General features: G+C 39.3%; 3 protein-coding genes across 3 annotated transcripts; all 3 read right to left on the bottom strand.

Annotated features, from left to right (window-relative positions):
* Positions 1-1,434: 1,434 nt before the first annotated feature.
* LOC5504994 (probable glutathione S-transferase gst-36) lies at positions 1,435-6,667 on the bottom strand. The gene is made up of 5 exons (XM_001625817.3): positions 6,455-6,667; positions 3,512-3,613; positions 2,982-3,097; positions 2,400-2,510; positions 1,435-1,745 (listed from the first exon to the last, which is right to left on the bottom strand). The coding sequence occupies exons 1-5, from the start codon at positions 6,588-6,590 to the stop codon at positions 1,557-1,559; spliced, it is 654 nt and encodes a 217-aa protein (XP_001625867.1). The 5' UTR covers positions 6,591-6,667; the 3' UTR covers positions 1,435-1,556.
* A 3,638-nt stretch (positions 6,668-10,305) lies between these two features.
* Positions 10,306-17,438, bottom strand: LOC5504995 (probable glutathione S-transferase gst-36). The gene is made up of 5 exons (XM_032373382.2): positions 17,232-17,438; positions 12,493-12,594; positions 11,947-12,062; positions 11,151-11,261; positions 10,306-10,585 (listed from the first exon to the last, which is right to left on the bottom strand). Exons 1-5 carry the CDS (start codon positions 17,365-17,367, stop codon positions 10,397-10,399), a joined length of 654 nt encoding a protein of 217 aa, XP_032229273.2. The 5' UTR covers positions 17,368-17,438; the 3' UTR covers positions 10,306-10,396.
* A 615-nt stretch (positions 17,439-18,053) lies between these two features.
* Positions 18,054-24,177, bottom strand: LOC5505003 (peptidyl-tRNA hydrolase 2, mitochondrial). The gene is made up of 5 exons (XM_001625820.3): positions 23,910-24,177; positions 21,598-21,690; positions 19,652-19,848; positions 19,175-19,289; positions 18,054-18,665 (listed from the first exon to the last, which is right to left on the bottom strand). Exons 1-5 carry the CDS (start codon positions 24,144-24,146, stop codon positions 18,579-18,581), a joined length of 729 nt encoding a protein of 242 aa, XP_001625870.2. The 5' UTR covers positions 24,147-24,177; the 3' UTR covers positions 18,054-18,578.

Consider the following 24,177-nt stretch of genomic DNA (forward strand, 5'->3'; position numbering starts at 1 on the left):
AATTCTGGTGCATGAGTAGAGAACAATGTATGTATGGCTGCTCCTGCCAGTGACCAAAAGAACACACTTTAAAGGGAGAGGTGTCCGTGGATCATTCTTTAGCACATTTTTTTTTTCATTTGATTTTTGCGTGCCAGAATTTGGTCCGCCCCTAAACACGCTCCATTTGGTCATTTCGAGTATTTGAGCTCGAGTGTTTTCGCCCGTATCTGATTCCTTTTGACATTAAATCAAGTTGCAAAGCTTTATTGAGGTTTTCTGTAGGTTCAAACATTATTTCGTACAAAAACATGCCCCCGCAAATTTACTTATCGAATGATGATTTTGCACTTTTTAGATAATTTATGCAAAATACATATTCTACAACAGTAGTGTGATCAATTGTAGCGGGTATTTTAGCGGAGCCAGCGCGGCCGTAGCCCGCGCGCGGAGCTCCATAGGTATAGAAATTGGTCATAAACTAGGCGACTCAAAAATTGTGGTCAATGACGCCATGGTCACACGCTGTCAGCTATCTGCACCACTCACGTGACCATGCGACCAGGCCAGCTAATTGATTGATCGCTCTAAACCAATGATAGACTAGTTCCAGCAAGAACCGGGGGGACTTGATAAAGACGGGGTGGGGGAATTAAGCCTATTCTCTGACTTTCGACGAACGAATAACGGAATGCATGATTGCAGAAACGAATTGACAAGAAAAAGTATTTAATTGAAAAAATGCAACTGATTAGCCAGTCAAATGGCCGTATGAAAATGAGAATTTAAAGGATATGTTTGTCTAATGAACTGCTTTGTACTTTTACAAGCTGGGAATATCATCAGCTCGACTTTTGCTTTTGCGTTTTTTATTGTCTTTTGTGTAAGATTAGAAATAATTTTAAAAAGAAAATAAAACATTCTTTTTGTGCCTTCATTGAGTTTTGAAAACCTCGGTGTTTGTTTGGGGAACTGGAGCAGATGTTGTTATTATGGACCTTTTTTTTATCCTCAAAAGAAATTCTAGTCTAGAAACTCTATTCTTCAGGGGGTCATACCCCTAAACTGCCCAAAGATTCTCCATATGAAAATATGGTAATAAAACTTTTAGGCAGTACCTAAATCTATATATTATTACTTTTAGTATCCTCGTTTTGCGGCGCGGGCTTCGTGGATAAGTGGTTTATGTCTGGGATCGGAGTCCGTAGGTTGCGTAAGGCCGTGGGTTCGATTCCTCCCGTCTAAATTTTTTCTTTATTTTTTAAATCCTTGGGAGTCTTATACCGTTTATCAATACTTTTTATAGTATGATTATACTAAGAAATAACCTAAGATATATTATAACATTACAGTTGTAAATACTTGCTGCAGTAGCTACATGCACGCCTTACGGGCCTGTTTTTTAATATCGCTGCCTCTTCATTAAACCCCAGAGAGAGTGAACACAAAAAAAGCTTTGATAACAACGGCCATGTTTATTAGGAACTAAGTACTACTACATGCGATTTGGTCCCTCAGTACAGCGGGTGCATCTTTAAGTACGATACTTCATGGGTCACACCATGAGAAGAGTACGCTTAGAAGGGATACCAATCAGGATTGGGCTTCCTTTGCTTCAGGTATTCCAGAATCTTCTTTTCATTCATCACACGATTGTACAGGTCAACCAGTAGAGGGTACTTTGACAGTTGCTCAGGGACATCCAATTTGCCACTATTGATGAAACCATTGAAGAAGCAGAAAAAGTCGATATCGGCGTAAGTGATCTGAAATTAAATGCTTAAATGTAACCCACTTAGGACTTTGACCCCGTTATTGTGGTATTTCACTTTCCCGCTTTGAGGGTCTTTGGTCTGACACAAACACCCTGACATGCGACAAAACAAAACAAAACCAGAAACAATTCGCGATGAAAACCAACATGTATTTTAGGATAAGCACTCTGTTTTACTTTATTCCTAGTGGATTTAAGAGCATGAAATTATCGTACAACGTTAAATAAAGCTTCCTACAATGCTCTGAAAACTTCGTGAGATGTTCTCATAGACTTAGCATAGCTGGTTCTCATTCGGTGTTAGGTTAAAATGCGAGATAATAGGGGAATGGTCCGTTTGTTGCTTTATTTTACACACTTTTAATCTTGCATTTGGACCTCTATATAGCGACCACATTAATATAGCATTTCAGTGAAAATAGTGGTCGCAAAAAAATGAGGTTCGCCGATTTTAAGTGGTCGCAAAATAGAGGTTCGCGCATTAATAAGTGGTCGCAAAAATAGAGGATCGCAGCTTAATTGCAAGATAGAGGTACCAACGTTAGCTAACTCGCTTCTTTGTTGCAGATAAAAAGCAATTTTGCACTTGGGCCGATACAACATCGATCGGAACACATTATTATGCTCATAATATTTATTGCCTTACCTTATCACCAACCAAGTAACCTTTTCCACCTTTATTTTCTTGGAACAATTTATTGATGAATTCCAAGCGCTTCGGCAATGTTTCTTCGTGAAACTCTTTGCTCTTCTGTTCCTAAAATATGAAAAACAAATAATCAAATATCACATATTTTAAGGTTAATTTAAATAAGTTAAAATTATATGGAAGGCAGAACTGGGGGGGGGGGGGGAGGGGGCGAGAGCTTCCCTCCAATTTTCTCCGTAGAAAAAGATTAATAATAATATAATAATAGTAAAAATAAAAATAATAGTAGTAGTAATAGTAATAGTTATAGTAATAGTAATAGTAATAGTAATAGTAATAGTAATAGTAATAGTAACAGTAATAGTAATAGTTATAGTAATAATAATAATAATAATTTAAGATTTTTACGTTCTTATCGTAGTGCTCTTTGAAGAAGAGACAGGGGGGGGGGTTGGAGATTTTGTAAAAATCTGCTTTGTCTCCAACCCTCAATATTTTTGTATTCCGCCGCCCATGAAAATGTTAAATTCTTGATCTCACTCTACTGCTAACTAAGACGCAGATGAAGATTGTGTTTACCTTAAGCTTTTCGTCCTTTTCCCAAAAAGCAGTCCCTACTTTCTCAATCATGTCCTTGGTGTTATCGAGAAACATGTCACAACGAGCCTGAGAATAGCTATCTGACGGTGCAAGACCTGAAATATAGAAAAAGAACATTCATACCTTAACATGCTCCCTTTTAAAGAAAGCACCATTTCTCGAATCACCTCCCTCTAGGAAGAAACATTTCAAAAAAGCGAAGGCCAGTCAGATGCGGTTCAGACAAAGGAGCTACCCACCCCCACCCCCCTCCCTCCGCCGGCCTTGTTCTGCATCGTTCTTGCGTCTGTGACCTCGACGCCCTGGGTTCCCTAGCCTGCTGGCCGGCTCTCCGAAACTCCGGAAATACTAATTTCATAATGAACCCACTTGAGAGCCGGCTAGCAGCCTAAGGGTTCAGGGTGGACTGTATCAGAAATCGAAAAAAGGCCTGATGCAAAAGTTATTGATACGTGTCCTAGATACAAGCCCCTGTGAGGATGTCATAGTAACGGGACTCCCCTACTTACCGTGCTCCTTTGCGAGGAACCTGAAGATTGCATGGGACTGTGCCAGCTTGCGTCCATCACTTATCTCCAGTAATGGAAGTTCCCCGAACGGGCACCTTCCACCTGAAACAAACATGACCAAAAATGGAAGGCTTCGACCCCGAGTCCTTGAAGCCCGCTCCCATCCCCCCTCAAGTCTTCATCACCACAGCTTTGAGATGATAGGAGGCCAGGCGTCTCCCTAAAGATACGACACCTACCCCCGACCGGGGGTGGGGGGGGGGGCTTTTGAGGCCCCCAGCACCTTTGAGCTGTAATAATTTTTGAACTAGTAGGGCTAGAACATTGAAATTCAATGACTTTTCCTAAAATTTATCTGGGAGCAGTTTGGTGTAAACAAATTCCGATATGTGTACCCTGGTAACCATAGCAACCAAGTTTTGAGACAGGTTTAATGAAAATTAGGCAAAACGCTTTAAGTCGTTAAGATCAACTATTAATACGACGTGCTCAACGTTAATCCATGTCATATAAACGTTTTATATCGAGTTTTGAAAAAACACAAAAATTTACATCTCTATTTTAGGGGGGGAGGGGTGGTGTGTTTTTTTGTAAATGTTTTACATTTTCGAAATAGTTCTTGTAGAAATAGCAAAAAAAACCATGAAATATCCACATGAAATCATTAATAAAACTTTGAGTGAAGATTAAATATTGTCAAAAAGCTTCAGATTTTGTCATCCAGTTTTTATTGATTAAAATAAATAACTTACATTAAATCCAAGATGGCGGATCCAAGATGGCGGATGCTGATGTCACATAATTAGCTAAAAATAGCTGGGTTTTTTTTAAACTAACATTTAAATTTGGCAAAATCCTTTTTATGTTCCTCTATTTTAAATAAAAAGTAGAAAAACATTTTTGGGGAAAGATATTTAAATTATTACTTTAATTAAGAGTCCATTCGCAAACTTATGCTATATTAAAGGTACCATGCCAATCAATGACGTCACAGGTGTCATATATTGTTGTCACAGAAACAGTGTCACTAATAATATATGTCTACTGCAAGATAATAAGATTATCGAAAAAAGACATACAGGAATGCATATCTAAATAAAACAGAAATATTGCCCGTTTCTGCTCACTTAAGTGACGTCATCGTGACGTCACAAAGACAATGTTTTTGAAGAATATCGGTCGCTTTTTGAATACGAACTGATTATAACTTATTTGGATTTTGGATGTTCTATGCAAAGGTTTCGAACGATAGACTATTTATAGCAACATGTCCTTAAATGACGTCATAATGACGTCATATTGTGTTGCTATGGCAACACAAAATATCATTTTGTTCATCTTTCTCAGATAATGATTCTTTGAAAATTTGGTCATAAGGTTCAAAAGTTACGGATGGGGGGCCGAAAGAGTACCCCCAGGTCAGAGGAAGCCCCAAAAAGCCCGGACTGAAAAGGTTAACTTAAAGAAGGCCAATCACGCCGCCATTTTATGCCCCCGCACAAAATCGCGTTACTCAAAATCCATTTCCATAAGTAATTGAGAGACTTTCAAACTAATGTGAGTATTAGACTTTGTTGCAAATGAGCCGCTGTATTTTCAATTGTAAAGAATAACAAAGGAGTGGTCTGAATTCAACTGTTTTTTTTTTTTATTGAAAGAAAACCGTTGTATTTTCAAAGTAAACATTAACAAAGAAGTTGTTGATCGGCATTCTTTAAGGAGTTCTGACATTACTGGAGTTTATTGATCGCCTTTATTTTTAATGACAATTAGTACTAAAAAGCACCTTTCGGTCGAAGATCTGAATTTGTGCCAATCTGCCGCGGTTACACTAACAAGTTCCTTTTAGCAATTATGGGATAAGAGAAATACGCTTGCCTGAATAATAGTTATCCACTTTGTTATTTGCCTTTTTGGATATTTATGCACCAGTACGCATCGCTTTGCGTAAAATTATGCATGTCTAAGATTAAAGACGGTGAATTCATTTTCACCATTTAAAAATATACAATTTTACAAAAAAGATGATACCTCACATCATTATTGAAAATTATATACTTCGCAAACAGTTAATACCAGTTAATACGTAATGTTAAAAACGTAATGCTATCTTACATCATAACTGAAAATTATAAATACGCAATTTTTACGTAATGTTATCTTACACCGTAATCGAAAATTATATACTTCGCAAACAGTTAAGCGGTCTACCTAACGCCTTCAATATACATTGTATAGTTAGTGATATCTTAAAAATAGAATGCATTTTATGCTAATTTATAATTCATTGCCACTCGTCAAGGGCTGAGCCGGTATTGATATGTCGATTATGCTCGATTACTTCGACTATGTCATCTTCTAAAACCTTACCCCAACCTATAAACAGAAAACAGCGATTGATCTCCCTTAGGGCCGCTACTGCAAAAAGGCTATGAGCTCCTTCCATCAAACGAGCTCAACACTATAATACTCAATTTCAAAACAATAGCTGATAGACACTAAGCTAAGACACTAAGTCGAGAGAAGAGACCAATTTTCATAATAATGCCGTGGCTATGCAATGTTTCATAGATAAAATTCATGGGCAAGGAAAAAGTAAAACTTTTCGATATAAGTCGGTATAAGTTTTCGGTATAAGTCTTGACTTTCGGCCTATTAGTCTTGGGTCTCAGTCTCAGACTCTACTCTCGGAGTTCACCCAGACTTGTTGAAACCTCTAGGATCGGACTGTGATTCCCTCGTCTTCTCTAATGAGGTCGTAAACTAGGAGGTCCCGTCTCTCATCGTTCCGCGGACGCTAGGGACGCTCGTCCGTGGTACTATCTTAAGTGACAGTGCTGACAACCTACTAACATTCAAGGAGCTCTTACCCATACTGGCAAGTAAACGAAGCGGATGAGCGCATATTATCATGTTTAAGCGAAAATAATTCAAGCTTCTTACTTGTCTTCATGGCCGCCCAGTCAGGTGGCGCGACCCTCTCATCGGTGAACGGGACGTCAGCTAAATGCAACAAGACACGGATGCACTCAGCACGCGCGCGAGCATCGAAGTAGACGACTCTGTATGTCGGCGCCATGACAGTGCAAGAGAAAGGATGCTATAGGAAGGCGTGACAAGCGAGGTTCAACTGACGTGTCAAGTCAGCTATGAGTGCAGCCTTATATATAGCCACCTGTATAGCGGCGCTCAAGCGAATAAACCACTCCAGAATAGTGCCTTTTTTGGGAATACTTCTATGTACCTTTTTGGGGTGATTACTCAATTAAGTCAGTTGCTAGGCAAGCGAATAAATCACTCCGGAATAGTGCCTATTTTGGAAATACTTTATTGTTTGGGTGATAACACGGTGAACTCTTTTGTTAGACAAGCGAATAAACCACTCCGGAATAGTGCCTTTTTTGGAATTACTTATTTGTTTGCCACAGGAATTCTGAGACCACCAAATTGCAAATTAACCCACTGGATGGCCGGCTAGCAGGCTAATCTTTTGGTAGACAAGCGGAAAAACCACTTCGGACAGGCCCGTAGCCAGGATTTTGAGCGGGGTTGTTCGTTTTTCCATTTGAGCGGACCAAATTTCCGGTATACCCCTCTCCTCGCCGTATAACATTGGACAATCAATACTTCAAATAAATTCAATCTTGTATTTACAATTTTATTTTAAAAATATTTTATAGTCAATTTGAAGACATATTGATGTGCACGATATATCCAACCAAACGTTATATATTTTTGTTGACTCTGAGTAGACCTTCAAGCTGGGTGGGGGGGGGGGGGGGAGGTCGACCGAACCCCCCCTGGCTACGGGCCTGTCGGAATAGTGCCTATTTTGGAAATACTTTATTGTTTGGGTGATTACACGGTGAACTGTTGTTAGACAAGCGAATAAACCACTCCCGGAATAGTGCCTATTTAGGAATAAATACTTTTTTATTTTGACATATGAGACATCAAAACATTGAAAAACCAATCGCAGATCAGTAAGATCACAGTTGTAAGACGACGTCATAACACTTTCTTGAACTAAAGTAAACTGCCAGAGAAACTATTGGGTCCTGATTTTCGGGGACCCCCCAATGAATCGCAACGCAATGACAGATTTAAAAACATTTTTTTCTTCACAGGATAAATCACAACTAAGCTCTACTTGCGTGAAAGAGATCAGAGCTGCTGCGAATACGGAAATAAACCAGGGAACGACCGGAGCAAACGTTAGAAGAAAACGGATTTATTTACAGGTTCTATGCCCTCTAAAAAGGGAGCCGTCCTGCCTTGGAATCATGTCCAGAGCTTTTTCATGATGCACACATTGTACAGATCGAGCGTCGTAATAAAGGCGACAGTAACGCAATAAGGCAACAATCCCGTGCAAACTAGCCTGCTTGCAGGCGGTACTCGGTGTTATCATCGCGGAAAACCCGCTCAGCTCATGATCGGAAATCATCTTGTATTTTGAGCCGCACTCTTCCTGGGGGCGAGCAGAGCGCAAAACGAACGCATGAACCGCTCATCTCAAAATACAAGATGGCGTTCAATCAAAAGCCGTAGTGACCTTTGGGAGCGCCCGAAAAGTACGCTGGATCCTAGAGCATGAGCCCTAAGTCTGCTGCATCAGCTTCGTTATTGCTTTTGATAATACTGCAAGACAGAAAATTTAAGTAAATCTCACAGGCCAAATTCAATAGAAAGCATCACTTTCACATTTACATACGCAAAGCAGCTGGTCAATTGTCACATTCGGCAACAAGCGGCAGCTGATCAAGTGTGAGAAAAAAAAAACAGCTGAAACTCGTGAAACATAGTCGAGGGATTGATAATTGTGCTTCCTAAAAAAACTGAAAATAGAAGCGCGATGCTAATTTGCGATATTTTGATTCGAGGGAACCTCTTTTTCGCGAAGGGAACCCAGGACGTCGAGGTCAGCGTACCGAGGCGCGAGAACGAAGCGATGACATCGTGTCTCTTCTCTTCCCCCCCCCACCTCCTCCTTCGCCTCAGTCCGTCGCGTTCTCGCGCCTCGTTACGCTGACCTCGAAGGCCTGGGATCCCGAAAAGGAAAATTCTGGAAAATATAACTTCAATACATCTCCCACTAAAAAAAGCTCGTTACTGTTAACAGCTATTTACGTTTCAGATCTATCGCATTGGGTGCAATTCAATCCCCTCTGGTTCATTTGACGTCTCGTGTGCATCTCTGGCCATGTTATTTGTGTGGCGCATTAGTTTATTGAGAGCCTCCTGGAAGTCTTCGAGAAACACGAAGTAAATCAATGGACCAAAAGCGGCATTTACATAAATGGTAACCGTGGTGATGATATAGGCCTTGTCAAGGAAGTTTATAAAGTCTTCCGAGGCATTTGATTTTAAATAGTGGAAAAGTAGAACTAGAACTATAAATCTCGGAGCTACACATACGGCATACAGGAAGGTAGATGATGAAATCATCCGAGTCGCTGAACGAAACATTTTTCTTCTTCTTTTCCTCTGAGCTTCGAGAAGATTAACGCCGTCGGTCTGTGATAGGACCAGTCTTCGTATTGTCCCCATATTAGTAGCTATGATCGCAAGCACAAGGGCTACAAGACAGATCGCGATCGAATTAAAGTAATGCTTCAAAGTTGACGTGGAAAGATGGACGAAGCATCCGTAATCATGATAATATGGATCAATGTCAGAGTTTATAGCTAAAAAGGCCACAACCCCAATCGGCGTAGCCCATGAGACGGCGACTAGTGCGCAAAGAGTCACACGCGAGAGCGGTAACAACTTCACTGAGGCTGACACAGCCCTAAACCGCTCCAATGATATGATTAAAAGAGTAACTGGGGATACCAGCAGTGTTGTGAAGACTGTAAATTGAAACAGCGAACAAAGGACGTTGTTCCTGGCAGTATCATCGTTCAAGGGATGTCTCGTCATGTTTGCTCGATAGAGGAAAGATGTTACACGGCTCAGTGGCAAACCGAGAAGAGATATCAAGTCGGCAATTGCCATGTTCACGACAAATATGTTTATATTCTTTCTTGGGACCTTATTTGTCCAGACAAGCAGGATAACAAAAGAGTTGAGGACAAAGCCGCAAACAATTATGATAAAGTATGCAACAAGTTGAGTTATGTCCTCCGAAGATAAAGAAAGTATTTCGGTTGCGTTTGGCGATTGCGTGGTATTCATACTACACCCAGTTGAAGTTTACTGACCAAGGCAACGCTCGTCTGACATCTATTATATCACGGTTACCAGCATATCTTCCTATGATATCTATCAAAATCCTTGACATGGTCGTAGTAGCCACTAGAAAAGAACCACGAACCATCACTTGGACCAAGGCACACAAAAAGAAAATTGATTTTTTGGAACATGGAAAGCGGGCGCTTCGTTTTTCCCCTCTGGCTATAACCCGATAACGGTTCCGTAATCAATGTTCATGTTCTAAACTCTTCAGGTGTCAGGTGTGTGAACGCGTCCTGTCTGCAGACGTCATAAAGTACAAATAAGAAGTGAGACAATATTTATATACCTCTAATTAGTTTTTTTAAGTAAGCATAGCAAAAAACTTGATTAATTAGATATGGTGCCAAAACATGGTTTAAAATGATAGAATTTCCCAGTGCATTGCCATTGAAATTACTGATGTTGGCGGTGAACGATTACAGAGAAATACGGGGCTATAACAGGTAGGAAAGAGCGAAGATTTGGATGGGCTAGGGGGGGAAGGGGTATGTGTGTCACTTAACTGTAATTATAATTCTACAATAAATTCTCTACTAATTTCAAACATAGAATCAGTGTAGGGAGAATATCATTTCATAGCTAAACTTGGGAAAAAAGAGTTTACAAATGGTGACTGGGGACCTCGGCAATGATGACGTGATGATGACATCAGTATGGATACTGTCCGCGGTTGGGCTTCCTGTGTTTCAGGTATTCCAGAATCTTCGGTTTATTCATCACACGGTTGTAAAGGTCAGCCAGTAGAGGGTACTTCGAAAATTGCTCAGGGACATCCAATTTGCCACCATTAATATAACCATTGAAGAAACAGAAAAAATCGATATCGGCGTAAGTTATCTGAAATAAAATTAAACTTATCTTATTTAACCTGCTGTTAATATAGGCTTATAGCCCGCTCTTAATTTTAATCTTAAAAGATATTGCAAGGGGAAATGTTTTGACAGGGGCGGATCTAAGGGGGAGGGGTTTGTTGCGTATGGCTTTCTGGTAGCCCAAAGGGGGGGGGGGGGGGGTTAAACCCCCTAAACCCTCTCCCTAGATCCGCTACTGTTTATATAACTGGTCAAATGTATTTTTGCATTTAAGTATGTTTGAATCTATGTGTACATATATAAATAAAAAATAAGCGTAAATGAAAATAAACACAGGTTTAGAAAGCTTTAGCATAAACCACTGCGGATAACAATACATTGATTCGCGGGTGCAACATTAATTGAACTAGATGTATATGATGCATGATCAAAGTGTATAATCCTGCCCTTATGTACTTGTGTGTGTGTGTCTTTTATGTATGTCACTGATGAAAAGTTTGGTTTGGGGGAAGGGGAGCACACCTCTAGTTTTAAACAAGTTTACAGTGAAAACACTGAAAAATATTAATATAAATCTATACACTATCTACCTTGTCACCAACCAAGTAGCCCTTTCCGCCGTTATTTTCTTGTAACAATTTATTGATGTTTTCCATTTGTACGGGTAGAATCTCGTCATAGAATTTCTTCTTCAACATTTCCTGAAAGTTACAAAAGATATTATCATCACCATCACAAGCATCGCACACAATCACCCCACAAAGAGAGATCAATCACCACCGAGCCGACCACGTAAAAACACCGCCAGCGACATCAACCAGCAACAACTACAACCGAACAACAGCCAACAACGACATCAATAGCCAATAAGGACATTTACCAACAATCGCATCAGAAATATTATCAGTCAACAATGACATCAGCAATCCACAACGACATCAGCAACAACCAACAACATCAACAACAACCGGCAACGACATCAGCAGCAACCAGCACCGACATCAACAACAGTCAACAATTACATCAGCAATTATCAACGACATATGCAGCAACCAACAACGACATCAACAACAGTCAACAATAACATCAGCAATTAACTACAACGACATCAACAACAGTCAACAAAGACATCAGCAATAAATAACAACGACACCAACAACCAATAAGGGAAAGGTCATTTTTAACGGGGGGAGGGCTATACAACAACAGCCCACAACATCAACAACAAACATTAACAGCAACCGACATCAACAACAATTAATAAAAACAGCCAACGACATAAACACAACAAGGAGCAACAGCCAACGATATTACAACTACCAACAACGACAACAACCGCTGTCGATAACAACATCATTTTTCCTGGAGTATCCAAGTACCACCCACCTGACGCACTTCATCCAGTTCCCAAACTATTTCTCCCAATCTATCCATCATGTCCTTGTTGTTATCAACGAGCATATCACAGCGGGCTTGTAAGTAATCATCGGAAGGTGCTAAGCCTGAGAAAGAGAAAACAAAATTGCTTGAAAGGACAGCCATGAACAGATGGTAATTATAGCGCCATCTAAATGGCGATGGAGATGTTATCATGTGGATTTATGAAAGGCGGGCTTTTTCGAAGGCAGAGAAAATCGCTCTTTAGGATTTTTCCTAAAGTGTTCATACGGTTAGGAAAACACGTGATGTCAACATTCCTGTATTTTATTTTCAAAGGGGTCGAAATGGCCTAGTAAACATAGTAACACATTTTCAACAAAAAAAACAGGTGTGGCCCCTTAATCACGTGGTAATAAGTCAGATTCCAGAAATATTTATGTTACTACCTGGGTAGATTAGACATGAAATACAATTTAACGTGTATCTGCATGAGCGATTTTAAAATGAGTGTTACGGCTATTGAAATAGTGGGTATAGTCGCATATTACTTGCCATGCTTCTTTGCGAGGAACCTGAAGATGGCGCAAGTCTGTGCGAGTCTGCCCCCGTCGCTCAGTTCCAGAACTGGAAGTTGACCAAAGGGGCACCGCCCACCTACACATAAAATAGCACAAGGTTAGTTAGTCTACTAGGTGGGGTAAGGAGAAAGAGAGAGAGGGGGGGGGGGGGTGTAAAATAGCACAAGGTTAATTAGTCTACTAGGTGGGGTAAGGAGAAAGAGAGAGAGGGGGGGATGTAAAATAACACAAGGTTAATTAGTCTACTAGGTGGTGGAAAGGAGAAAGAGAGTGGGGGATGTAAAATAGCACAAGGTTAATTAGTCTACTAGGTGGGGGAAGGAGAAAGAGAGTGGGGGATGTAAAATAGCACAAGGTTAATTAGTCTACTATGTGGGGGAAAGGAGGAAGAGAGAGAGGGGGGATGTAGAATAACACAAGGTTAATTAGTCTACTAGGTGGGGGAAAGGAGAAAGAGAGAGAGGAGGATGTAAAATAACACAAGGTTAATTAGTCTACTAGGTGGGGGAAAGCAGAAAGAGAGAGAGGGGGGGGGTGTAAAATAGCACAAGGTTAATTAGTCTACTATGTGGGGGAAAGGAGAAAGAGAGAGAGGGGGATGTAAAATAACACAAGGTTAATTAGTCTACTAGGTGGGTAAGGAGAAAGAGAGAGAGGGGGGGTGTAAAATAGCACATGGTTAATTAGTCTACTAGGTGGGGGAAAGGAGAAAGAGAGAGAGGGGGATGTAAAATAACACAAGGTTAATTAGTCTACTAGGTGGGGGAAAGGAGAAAGAGAGAGAGGGGGGATGTAAAATAACACAAGGTTAATTAGTCTACTAGGTGGGGGAAAGGAGAAAGAGAGAGAGGGGGATGTAAAATAACACAAGGTTAATTAGTCTACTAGGTGGGGGAAAGCAGAAAGAGAGAGAGGGGGGGGGTGTAAAATAGCACAAGGTTAATTAGTCTACTATGTGGGGGAAAGGAGAAAGAGAGAGAGGGGGATGTAAAATAACACAAGGTTAATTAGTCTACTAGGTGGGTAAGGAGAAAGAGAGAGAGGGGGGGTGTAAAATAGCACATGGTTAATTAGTCTACTAGGTGGGGGAAAGGAGAAAGAGAGAGAGGGGGATGTAAAATAACACAAGGTTAATTAGTCTACTAGGTGGGGGAAAGGAGAAAGAGAGAGAGGGGGGATGTAAAATAACACAAGGTTAATTAGTCTACTAGGTGGGGGAAAGGAGAAAGAGAGAGAGGGGGATGTAAAATAACACAAGGTTAGTTAGTCTACTAGGTGGGGGAAAGGAGAAAGAGAGAGAGGGGGGATGTAAAATAGCACAAGGTTAATTAGTCTACTAGGTGGGGGAAAGGAGAAAGAGAGAGAGGGGGGTGTAAAATAGCACAAGGTTAGTTAGTCTACTAGGTGGGGGAAAGGAGAAAGAGAGAGAGGGGGATGTAAAATAGCACAAGGTTAGTTAGTCTACTAGGTGGGGGAAAGGAGAAAGAGAGAGAGGGGGGATGTAAAATAGCACAAGGTTAATTAGTCTACTAGGTGGGGGAAAGGAGAAAGAGAGAGAGGGGGGATGTAAAATAGCACAAGGTTAGTTAGTCTACTAGGTGGGGGAAAGGAGAAAGAGAGAGAGGGGGATGTAAAATAGCACAAGGTTAGTTAGTCTACTAGGTGGGGGAAAGGAGAAAGAGAGAGGGGGGGATGTAAAATAGCACAAGGTTAGTTAGTCTACTAGGTGGGGTAAGGAGAAAGAGAGAGAGGGGGGATGTAAAATAGCACAAGGTTAATTAGTCTACTAGGTGGGGGAAAGGAGAAAGAGAGAGAGGGGGGATGTAAAATAACACAAGGTTAATTAGTCTACTAGGTGGGGGAAAGGAGAAAGAGAGAGAGGAAGGATGTAAAATAACACAAGGTTAGTTAGTCTACAAGGTGGGGGAAAGGAGAAAGAGAGAGAGAGGGGGGATGTAAAATAGCACAAGGTTAATTAGTCTACTAGGTGGGGGTAAGGAGAAAGAGAGAGAGGGGGATGTAAAATAACACAAGGTTAATTAGTCTACTAGGTGGGGTAAGGAGAAAGAGAGAGAGGGGGATGTAAAATAACACAAGGTTAGTTAGTCTACTAGGTGGGGGAAAGGAGAAAGAGAGAGAGGGGGGGATGTAGAATAACACAAGGTTAATTAGTCTACTAGGTGGGGGAAAGGAGAAAGAGAGAGAGGGGGGTGTAAAATAGCACAAGGTTAATTAGTCTACTAGGTGGGGGAAAGGAGAAAGAGAGAGAGGGGGATGTAAAATAACACAAGGTTAATTAGTCTACTAGGTGGGGTAAGGAGAAAGAGAGAGAGGGGGATGTAAAATAACACAAGGTTAGTTAGTCTACTAGGTGGGGTAAGGAGAAAGAGAGAGAGGGGGGATGTAAAATAACACAAGGTTAGTTAGTCTACTAGGTGGGGGAAAGGAGAAAGAGAGAGAGGGGGATGTAAAATAACACAAGTTTAATTAGTCTACTAGGTGGGGGAAAGGAGAAAGAAAGAGAGGGGGATGTAAAATAACACAAGGTTAATTAGTCTACTAGGTGGGGTAAGGAGAAAGAGAGAGAGGGGGGGATGTAGAATAACACAAGGTTAATTAGTCTACTAGGTGGGGGAAAGGAGAAAGAGAGAGAGAGGGGGGGATGTAAACTAATTGCCAAGTTGACCAACAAAAGTGTGCTGACTATTATTAATGACGTCACCCGTGACATCATTATGTGACGTCATAGATACAGATAAAAGCAAATATTTCAAGTAAAATTGCTCGAAAACAAATATTAAATGCGTTTTATGAATCTTGAGGGATGGGTGCATTAAGCCAAGCATGCGTTTTAGAAATGATTGTGTAATTGTTTTTTTTTTCATTTTTCAAAACCCTGAAATCCATATTTATTTGATAAAATTTTGGTTTCTGTTAGATTAACGCTAAATCCATGCTTGGCTATATGAAGGAGATTTCAATAAAAAGGAATATAGAAAAAAATATTGTGTTTGAAATAATTTGGCGACAAAAAATGCTTTTTTTTAGAAAATGCAGAACCGGAAATGAAACAAAGCCCGCGCGTGCACATTCGGCCTGCTCAGACACACTGATATTGAGATGAAATTGAAATAAAATTTAAAAACAAATCCCAATAGTGTTTCGTGGTATTTACACTTCAAAGGAGCGATATCCGCCATGTCATGATGGAAATTGAAAAAGTATTTTAAAATTCTGATACAGCGCGCACTCCTTTGAAATAAGATTTTCAGTGCGTGCGCGAGCGTTTGCAACCGGGGTTTGCAGCTCGCAAAGGTAGTGAAAATTGAAAACTTTGGCTTTAAAAAGGCTGGCTTGACTAAATCTTCGCTGAATCTTCGTTTTTACAAAATATGGGAAATATCATAACCCGAAAAGGCTGAGATCAACTTAAAGTAAATTTTGGGGAACTTGAAACGCATATTTTTTGTTTCTTTTACTTCAGGAAAGCTTGTGAATGACGAATTCCGTGTCATGTATATGCGCGCGCTCAACGCCACCAGCGTGTAGCAACGTCGTTACTGTGCAACACTAATGTCAGTACACCCTTAAAACACGAATGGCACTATAAAAGGGACTCGCCTTAGGCAAGCTGTCATTCGTCATTTCACTTCACTGAGTGCAGAACGCCGTAGAGAGAAGCCAGAAAGGTATAATAGAGCTCAAGATTGGTCGAAAACACATAATTGAAGTAAACACTGTCTATTTATTAGCCTTTCATAACGAAACGAAAAACAAGGAAGGATTAAATAGGTTTTGAAATGATGTATTTTTTTGTTGCGCCCCAGATTTCACAATGAATCAAACGGAATGAGTTTGGCTAGGGACTAGTAGCATCTCATTACGCTACTTACGGAACCTACTTCCGGTGAGTGGGCCTGTCTTGGCGATTGTTCACAGGACAAAACATACAAATAGACGTGCGTGACACCAACAGCGTGCTAAAACCTGCTCGCGGATTGATCCGGCTCGGTACGCGCCAAATGTGTACAAACAACTCGAGAATTTTGCAATGTGGCGATTTTAGAAAAAGTGGACTAGCATACACACATTGGCACAAGTGCATTCAAAGTCCACTAAATTTTAGAAAGATTTCTGTCTACGAGCAGAGTATTTATTTTCGGAAAATGGCAAAATGGCACCTTTAAAAATAATAATTTAACACAATTTCATCTTGACAATTATTTGTTATTGTAACCCTAAAACCCAGCCATGTGTTGATTTTAAAGACCCAAACTTATAAAGATGAACATCGCTATCTTTTAAAGAGTACCCCTCCCCATAAGGGTCGCTATACAAACAGCCCTTGGGACAATTGTTATTTCATAAAGATTGAAACTTCGTCTCAACCAAAAAATGTGGTGGAAATTTTGCATTATAATTTGAAATTTTACAATAAGAAAGTTGTTGTATGAATGCTTTACAGTATGTGGTTTCGTCCGCTACTTCAAATGCTGCTTACAATTATTGTCCCAAAGTACGATGACAAAGAAAGCTGGCTTAATCCAGTTGTGCGACTTACTAAAGCTTGAAAATTCTCTTGTTCCACAATCCGGTAGAGACATTTCACCCGCCGTTTTAAATCTTATTTCCATCATGCTCCAACCCTCCAACGTATAATATCCGCCAGGCAAAGATAATTTACCGGGTTTACCCCAACAGACAATTACTCACTCGACTTTACAGCCGGCCAGTCCTCCAAACCGTGCCTTTCCTCAGTGAATGGAACATCAGCCAAATGTAGCAAGACGCGAATGCACTCACCACGAGCGCGAACGTCGAAGTAAACTAGGTGATACTGTGCATCCATGACCGACTGAAGACGGCAGCCTTGAGATGTCGGGCGGAATGTATGCAACACAGACAGGAAATCAATTGGACGTGTTCGATCAAGCGTCACGGTAATTAGATAATTCATGTCTGGGATAGCAGCGTGACCTAAAGGGTAGCGTGAGTGGGCTGGTCGTTTTCTCGTTCCTACACGTGTATAGTGCGAGACGTTTAATTTTTCCTCTCCTATTCTGGGATAATTAAATCGCATGATACTTAGGTTTCGTGAAGTGGCCATCGGGATTCGCCATTATTATAATCCCGAAAACAGTATTTGGGTTGCCGGGGTCGGACCATGCGGGGTCCGGGGTCCTTAGCATGCTTCAGCATGTAGCACAAATCTCCTGCGCTGCTTTCAAAAGTTTCGAATGCGATCTTCTTCGCTAACGATGCATCTAAATTGTATCTATGTATAATGGATAAATGTTTTTTTTTTTAAATAAATTTAGGTGCGGTTCCAATAAATAGCTTTAGATGTTATTCGCAAATGTTCAGAGAAAGCATTTAGGAAACTATGTCATATCTTTTTATGTGTTTGTTTAATATATAAGGCGGTCTGTAACATGTTTCTGTGTCTAAAGTCTTCCCCTCTCCCCACCCCTTTTCCCTTAAGATATAAATTTTACAGGGAAGAGTAAACCTCATTCTCACATGACTCAATGAAACTTAACATTCTAAAATTTTAATTCTGTACCTCTATGAATAGTATAATAACATTCAATAAATATTTTGACTCTATTGAATGAGATTTACTGAGATTTTCTATCTCAAAAAATGTGGCTGACTTTTATTTAATTTTCAAGCCATCAAAATAATAAAAGTTGAACCTTCTGCTTGCTTTTTGTTTATGAGAATAAAACAAATAACTTGAATTGATTCCCATCTAAAAGTTCTATTGAAGAATTGTGTAATACATTATTTTATATATTGCATCATGATTTTTATTTATCAAAATTTTTATTTACACACTCTTTGGTGTTTGGTGCATTGAAATAAGGCTTTGTTATGTTTTATATTTGTCCGAATCAGTAAAAATAAAATATAGAGTAAAAAGGCTGGCCTTCTGTCTGCACTCAAATTTCAACTTCAAGGAGATAGGTGATGGTGGTTGGGGGCATGTTTCCCCTGTGTGAGGTTAAAGCCATTACTTATGAAAAGCAATTGCATTGCTTTATTTGAATGAGATGTTTCTTATAGAAGCCTAAGTTTGCCTGTGATTTTGTTGACCTCTTCTGTTGCCCCAAATATCCCAAGAACAGTCACAGATCCAGAAGCAATCTAAAACAACCAAAAAGATATATAATATTATATCAAGGAATAAAAAGTGTGAGTAAAGCATTGATTCAATAATTAACAGTATTTTTTCCCTTTTTTTATTTTAATGTTCCAAATAATTACATATATAAATACATAAAATATACATAAATAAGATACGTGAAAATAAAGAAAACAAAAATGCACAATATTATATTTAAGCAAAAAAATGACTTAAAAACACCAAATTGCCAACCAATCGCTATCTTTATTCTCAGTGATGTAACAAGTACTGACTTACAATTCAGACTGAAAGCATTGATTATTTGATGTTTTTCATTTTTATTTTGTGATCACTGCTTATGAATCTCATAATCCCCCTTCCCCCAAAAAATTACCTTGAGTAGTTCATATTGTAAAGATTTTGTTCAAGCAACCAGACTTCAGATTTCAACCCATAAAAATGTGACGGCCACCTGGATATGAGAAGTATTTCCCCTGGGGTTTCCAGTGTTCTTTGCATGTTAATGTACCTGTGTTCTGCCAGCATCTTGTACAAGATAGAAAGGCAGCTGCAGCCGTTTAGCTTGTGTCTCCATATCTAATAAGTGTGCAGTATTTTCTCCTTTAAGGACAACCTTCATACCTCTGAAAGAAAAAGGAAAATTTGATCAATCATACACTACCTTCATCTATATGCAGCTTCAGTCCATATTACAGTAAAATATAAAAACAATTTAATCAGACAAATTTATCATCATTCTCCTCATACAACCCACATTGCTTCTTGGGTGGCAAATAAAATGGGCATATAAGTGTAATTTAAAACAGCATTCAGGTTAAGTGTTTTTTCTTGTATCCTTGCCTTTAAATATGGATGGCAAAAGAGAGTAGGATAAGTTATTCAAATATTACCCATGGGGATTTAACCTTTTTTGAGATGTATACAAATGGCAGCAGTGCACATACAATATGAAAACAAATAGAGCCCATCTAGACCATATACCGACCCAGAATCTTCCCAGCTCATTAGCATGTGCCCCAGGTCATCCTGGTCTTGAAGTAACGCCCTATAAAGTCCAACAGCAGCGTGCCCAACCTGTGCTGCCACTTTGCCAACACCCATATTAAGCTCTGAGTTAACAACAAACGCCATCTTGTATGGATCAGAGAATCCCGCCTCAGAGTCCTCTGTCTCTGGGTACATCTGACAGAATTGAATAGCATACAAAAACTTGATTATTAAAAAAATAGCATAAAAAACTTGATTATTCACTTCATATATATTATATATGTTTTTGTGCCAATCTAAATGGAAATTCATGCAAATGAAAATGAGACAATAAACATTCTTCAGTTGCATGTATTTGAATTTGGAATGGCACATAAAAAGTGTTAGATTTTGACCAATTGTATCAAATTCATATTGGTTCATGATGTTGGGCTCTAATAACATGATTGTTATTTTCATCTTTAGGGTGCAGTTACAGAAAAGGGTGTCGTAACGTAATTCATATTGGTCTATGACGTTGCACTCATGGCCTTGCGCACGGTGTTGCGCACCAGAGTGTAACAAAAATTCTAACGCTAGGTTTATGATTATAACTTGATCTCGAGAAAGCTACACACTTTTTATTTTATTTGGATAACGTTTGTCTAATGTGCATCTCGAATCCAAAATTTCAAAAACATTACATAAAAACGGGCCGTTTTAAAGCCCATTTTTTTATGAGCATTGCTCCATCTTTTTGCTAATTAAACGAAACTTTTTCCATTTATGATCAATATCATAAATGGAATGCACTTGAAATTCTCTTTAAGATGCTGTCCTTTTTATAAAAAATTTTTTTGACAATAGAAAACACAAAACGTTGAGTTACGTCACACCTTTTTTTGTCTTATTTTGCCTTTTTTGCCCATTTTGCCTTCATCGCGCCTTTTTTTGCCCTTTTGCTTTTTCCCTTTTTTGCCCTTTTTGCCCATCTCGCCTTTTTTGCCTTTTTTTGACTTTTTTGCCTTTTTTTGCCCTTTTTGCCTTATTTTGCCATCACGCTCTTTCTGTATTTTCATTGTGCTTTTTATGCAGTACAAAGTTTTTTTTCTATCTATTTAAGCGTATTTTTTATCCCTAGACAATATCAACCAGCTGTTACAAATATTAGCAAAATCTAAGTGCGAATAATATATATACTTTTCTAGACGTAATTTCAGAAGAAAGGAATGGCTGCTGGCAGCCTGTTGATATAATTAAACTCCTCGGGTATTTTTCTACTTTCAGTTCTTGCTTCTCATCTTCTTATGCAAGACAAGAATTTGCCCCGTTCGAGTTTGAATATTGAAAACTTAAAAGCATGGAGAAATATACATTCTATAAGGAAAATAATTTTAGAAGCCTAAATTGTTCAATGATAGAGCTCCCATAATCTGAATTTTCCGAAGCTGGATTAAATTTTGATTTTTTTATAGCAGGATTCTAGAGAGGCGCGCGATAGGGCAAAAAAAAGGCAAAAAAAGTGTGCGATAGGGCAAAAAAGGGCAAAAAGGGCAAAAACATGTGCAATATGGCAAAAGAAGGCAAAAACAAGCTAGGGCAAAAAATTTCGTGATAGGGCAAAACTAGGCAAAAAAGGCAAAACACATTTGCAGTGTTCAAATGTTACGCAGCAGTTGTTGATAACTACATAACGTCCATACTTGACAACAAAATATCGAGGTTTTCTATTATGTTAGAAAAATAGTATGACTATTTTTAAAAACTACAAGAATCAAACTTTTATATCCCAAATTCCGGATACGTATAATGCAATACTTAAGAAATAGCAGTAAATCTAAAACGAAATGTCGAGAAATTCCTTGTTGAGCCAGGCTTGCGCAACACCATGCGCAAGGTCTCAACAAAGATCGATTTTGGCACCTTTAGGGATGTAATTACAGAACAGGGCGTGGCAGTACTTACTTGTAATGGCTCATTAATATCAGGTAAATGCATGTTGTCAAAGACCCAAGAAGTGGCCTCATCTACAGATCTGCAGTGGGTATAGTACAGACCCTGCAACGTTAGTAACAGTACACACACAAAACTGATTAACAAACTTTAGATTGTAGACAGTACTTTATGGGGGAATGGGCTTTTTATGCATTTCATATCTTCTCCTAGCTTGCAATGGTGCAATGTTTTTTCCCTTTATCTCTTAAGTTAAGACTGGACTGTCCTTCTCTGTCAACAGGGGTGGCAACGATGTGAGCAATCATAGATATGCTAAAGGAAGGGTATAATTGTTTTTGAGTAAGGGGATTTTGGTGGAGAGAAGGGAGCAAGAATGAGGTAGTAACATTTTTTACCGGATTCCCAATCCCAAAAGGAGACATTAAGACATTGTAAAACTATACGGGTGGCAATAGCAAAAGAAAATTGTTGGGTGCTTATGAATCAGCCATAATATATTTTTTCTTCACTCTCTGACGTGACAGCTGGAGCCATTTCTGTGGTCATCTTGGTGTGATTTTGCCAATCAAAAAGTCATATGATTTCTTAAGGTTACAATTCACCTAGAAATTAAATGTGCACGTCAGTTTTTTTGTAATAACAAAAAAACTGCACATACTAAAATTCATAATATAATTGAGCATCTACCAATTGCTTTTTTTTCAATAAGAAGTTTTTTTGTTTTTTAGTTAGGGGCCGAAATATGCAAAATCATACTGTTGTCTTCGGCCAAAATGTTGGTACCCTTTCTTCATGCCTAGGTTAACACAATATGTCTTATTTCCATCAACACATGTCAATCTTCAAAAGGGGTTCTCATTTTTTTCCATATCGTATTCCATTGAAGAGTTATTTTATTTCAAAGTTGACGCATGCAAATTTCGGCTATTTTCGGCCTTTTGGCGAGAATAACTTTTGATTAAAAAACAAAATAAAAAAACCAGAACCCCTTTTGAAGCGAGGCTATTGACCTACATGTCTGCCAAATTATACGAAAATCCGAAAAATTTTAGGGTACCAACATTTTAAAAGTTTGTTGCTTTTTAGCACATTTTAGTTTTGCTGTAATACCCCTTCTTCAAAGTTTTCGGGAGGGCTTATGGGATTACGGCACTCCACACCTAATAGGAACTGGCGTCAGCCAATCATGACTGTAAGTGTCAATCTCAGAAAAAGAATGGACCCACAACAGGACAGACCTTATGAGGTCAAGTCAGTAGATCACAAACTTTTACGGAAAGAACAGGGGGCAAAGCAAAAAGGAAAACTCGTGCGAGAAGAAATGAAGGCGATCTCGAGACTCTCTTCTCTTTCCACATGTAGATGCGCATCGCTGGGTAACATTGGCGTGGTGTGGCGTGGCGTGGCGTGGCGCGGCATGGCGCGGCGCGCTAAAAGGATTAAAAGATTTTGACACCAAAGGCGAAGATGTTTTTCATGTTCTCGAACGTTTTTTTGTTAAAAACACCTATAAACTAAAGTATTTTTTAATGTTTTCAATATGAAATTGTTAGATAACGATATAAAGAACATATTTCTGCAATAAAAATTTTTTGGGCCATTTTCATTGCTCAACGTGAACCATATCCTTAATGCAAGTCGAATTTATTCCCCTGGACAAAATGTTATTAATGCTGGGAAGATACATACCTGTCAACCTTCGAAAATCTCAAGGCTTGAGAATTTTTTGGGGGAGGGGTGGGTATATTCATTTTTGGGGGAGGGGTGGGTTTAACCTTGCAGGCGTTTGCCATATAAAAAGCTCTCACCAACAAATCCACTTATATATCTCACGAGGGTGTTATATAAATTGTGCTACGCAAGGGAATTATCGTTTCAAATATTTTCAATAAAAGAAACTAAGCAAAATGACAATTTTCTATAGAATAATTTTTCGGAATCGGTAAAAATCGCTAAAAGCGGGAGATTTGGTGCTCAACGCGGGAGAGCGGGAGAAGGGGTCCAAAATCTTGAGATTCCCGCCTAATGCGGGAGAGTTGACAGGTATGAAGATGAGAGGTTAATTTTAATACACTAACTGTATTATCCAATGCCTTTGCATGCACACAAAAAAGAACAATATAGAAACATTTGAACTGTGGCCCTTTTAATACTTCACAGACCGAGAACACACCCATTCGTGTTGATAGACATTTGATCATGAAATCGATTTGGGATTGATTTTTGTGTAAATTAACACAAGTCATTGCTTCGCGAACATAAACTATCAAATAAGGAACCTGGTACACCTGGTGTACGAATATAGGGCCTTTTTACCTCACCTTCACTGACGCATTTTCAGACAACCCCATTTCAGTCATCTGGCAGAGAAACAACCTTGCTTCAGGGCTATCCATAAATTCGCCATACTCCCTTAGCTTATCCGTACCCGAGGCTTTAGTTCTGGTATCATCTGTAGAACCGGACGCCAGCGACATGGCGATAGCCTCAGCAACATCATCGTCGTCATCTTCTTCTTCATGCTCGCTAGCTACATTTGTGGTGTGTTCGTCCGCCATGTTAAATTACCCGTCATGCAAAGCAGAAACC

Source organism: Nematostella vectensis, chromosome 11, assembly GCF_932526225.1.
Source record: "Nematostella vectensis chromosome 11, jaNemVect1.1, whole genome shotgun sequence".
NCBI lineage: Eukaryota > Metazoa > Cnidaria > Anthozoa > Actiniaria > Edwardsiidae > Nematostella > Nematostella vectensis.

Bases quoted from the DNA above. Each gene is read 5' to 3' on its own strand.
- LOC5504994 (XM_001625817.3), bottom strand. From the start codon at position 6,590: ATGGCGCCGACATACAGAGTCGTCTACTTCGATGCTCGCGCGCGTGCT. The intron at 2,511-2,981 runs GTAAACACAATC...TTCATATTTTAG, and splicing joins AAAAGGACGAAAAGCTTAAG to GAACAGAAGAGCAAAGAGTT. The intron at 1,746-2,399 runs GTAAGGCAATAA...ATTTAATTTCAG, and splicing joins GTTACTTGGTTGGTGATAAG to ATCACTTACGCCGATATCGA.
- LOC5504995 (XM_032373382.2), bottom strand. From the start codon at position 17,367: ATGGATGCACAGTATCACCTAGTTTACTTCGACGTTCGCGCTCGTGGT. The intron at 11,262-11,946 runs GTGGGTGGTACT...TGTAACTTTCAG, and splicing joins AACTGGATGAAGTGCGTCAG to GAAATGTTGAAGAAGAAATT. The intron at 10,586-11,150 runs GTAGATAGTGTA...ATTTTATTTCAG, and splicing joins GCTACTTGGTTGGTGACAAG to ATAACTTACGCCGATATCGA.
- LOC5505003 (XM_001625820.3), bottom strand. From the start codon at position 24,146: ATGGCGGACGAACACACCACAAATGTAGCTAGCGAGCATGAAGAAGAA. The intron at 21,691-23,909 runs GTGAGGTAAAAA...CTAACGTTGCAG, and splicing joins CTGAAAATGCGTCAGTGAAG to GGTCTGTACTATACCCACTG. The intron at 18,666-19,174 runs GTACATTAACAT...TGGTTGTTTTAG, and splicing joins AAGATGCTGGCAGAACACAG to ATTGCTTCTGGATCTGTGAC.